Here is a 712-nt window from a genome sequence, read left to right as displayed (position 1 = left end):
TCCTGCTGACATGATGAGCTTGGTAGGTAACATTGGTTGCCCTCTGCATTCCCTGTAAAAGAAGTTGATTAGGTCTTTAACTTCTGAGAGGGTGAGCTGGCAAAGCACACTAAAATTTATTCACAGGCACAAAGAAAGACTTGGAGACAGACCAAGTAAGAAGTAAAAGACAGAAGTAAAAACAATATCCAATCCATCAGCTGCAGCGTAGATCAAAGGACACAAAGGAAATTAGAAAAGCCACCCATAGCAAACCACATCCCTTGTGCTCCTTCTGTGAAACTTGGGATTGACAGGTTAGTCAACTACTACTTTCAAATAAAACTGTTTAAGAAAAATCAACTATAAAAATAGAGATGAACTGCTAGAGCTGCTAGACTTGACTTCTATTTAAGTCATTTAAATATAAGAATATCAAATGGATTCTCTCTCTCCCTCTCAGCTAAGGTTTCTGTCATAAAACAGCCAAACATTGGCTCATTTTTAACTCTTAAGAGGCCCTTTCATTGCAAACTATGCATGTCTGGTCCAACTTTCAGTTCAGCAGACACACCTCCAAACCATTCTGCCTTTACCTATGACATCTTCAGTCTCCAGAATTGAGACAGTTATCATATATTTTAAGTGTTTAAAGAAAGTACTATTTCTAAGAAACTTATTAAAGAATTTACTTTAAAAGATGGGATTTTTGTAATATAATTTTAATTAAAAC

At 35.8% G+C, this 712-nt stretch overlaps 1 protein-coding gene across 1 annotated transcript in view; it reads right to left on the bottom strand.

Moving 5' to 3' along the window:
- PAPSS1 (3'-phosphoadenosine 5'-phosphosulfate synthase 1) overlaps positions 1 to 47 on the bottom strand; it is a 40323-nt gene extending 40276 nt beyond the window's left edge. The window contains exon 1 of the mRNA XM_009575571.1: positions 1 to 47. This exon is cut by the window's left edge and continues 61 nt beyond it. Within this exon, the coding sequence (XP_009573866.1) occupies positions 1 to 33 (33 nt within the window). The 5' untranslated portion in view covers positions 34 to 47.
- Positions 48 to 712: the final 665 nt, after the last annotated feature.

Source organism: Fulmarus glacialis, unplaced genomic scaffold (assembly GCF_000690835.1).
Source record: "Fulmarus glacialis isolate BGI_N327 unplaced genomic scaffold, ASM69083v1 scaffold5964, whole genome shotgun sequence".
Taxonomy (NCBI): Eukaryota; Metazoa; Chordata; class Aves; order Procellariiformes; family Procellariidae; genus Fulmarus; species Fulmarus glacialis.
Note: the sequence above shows the minus strand (reverse complement) of the source record. Positions and strands in the feature narration are given on the sequence as shown.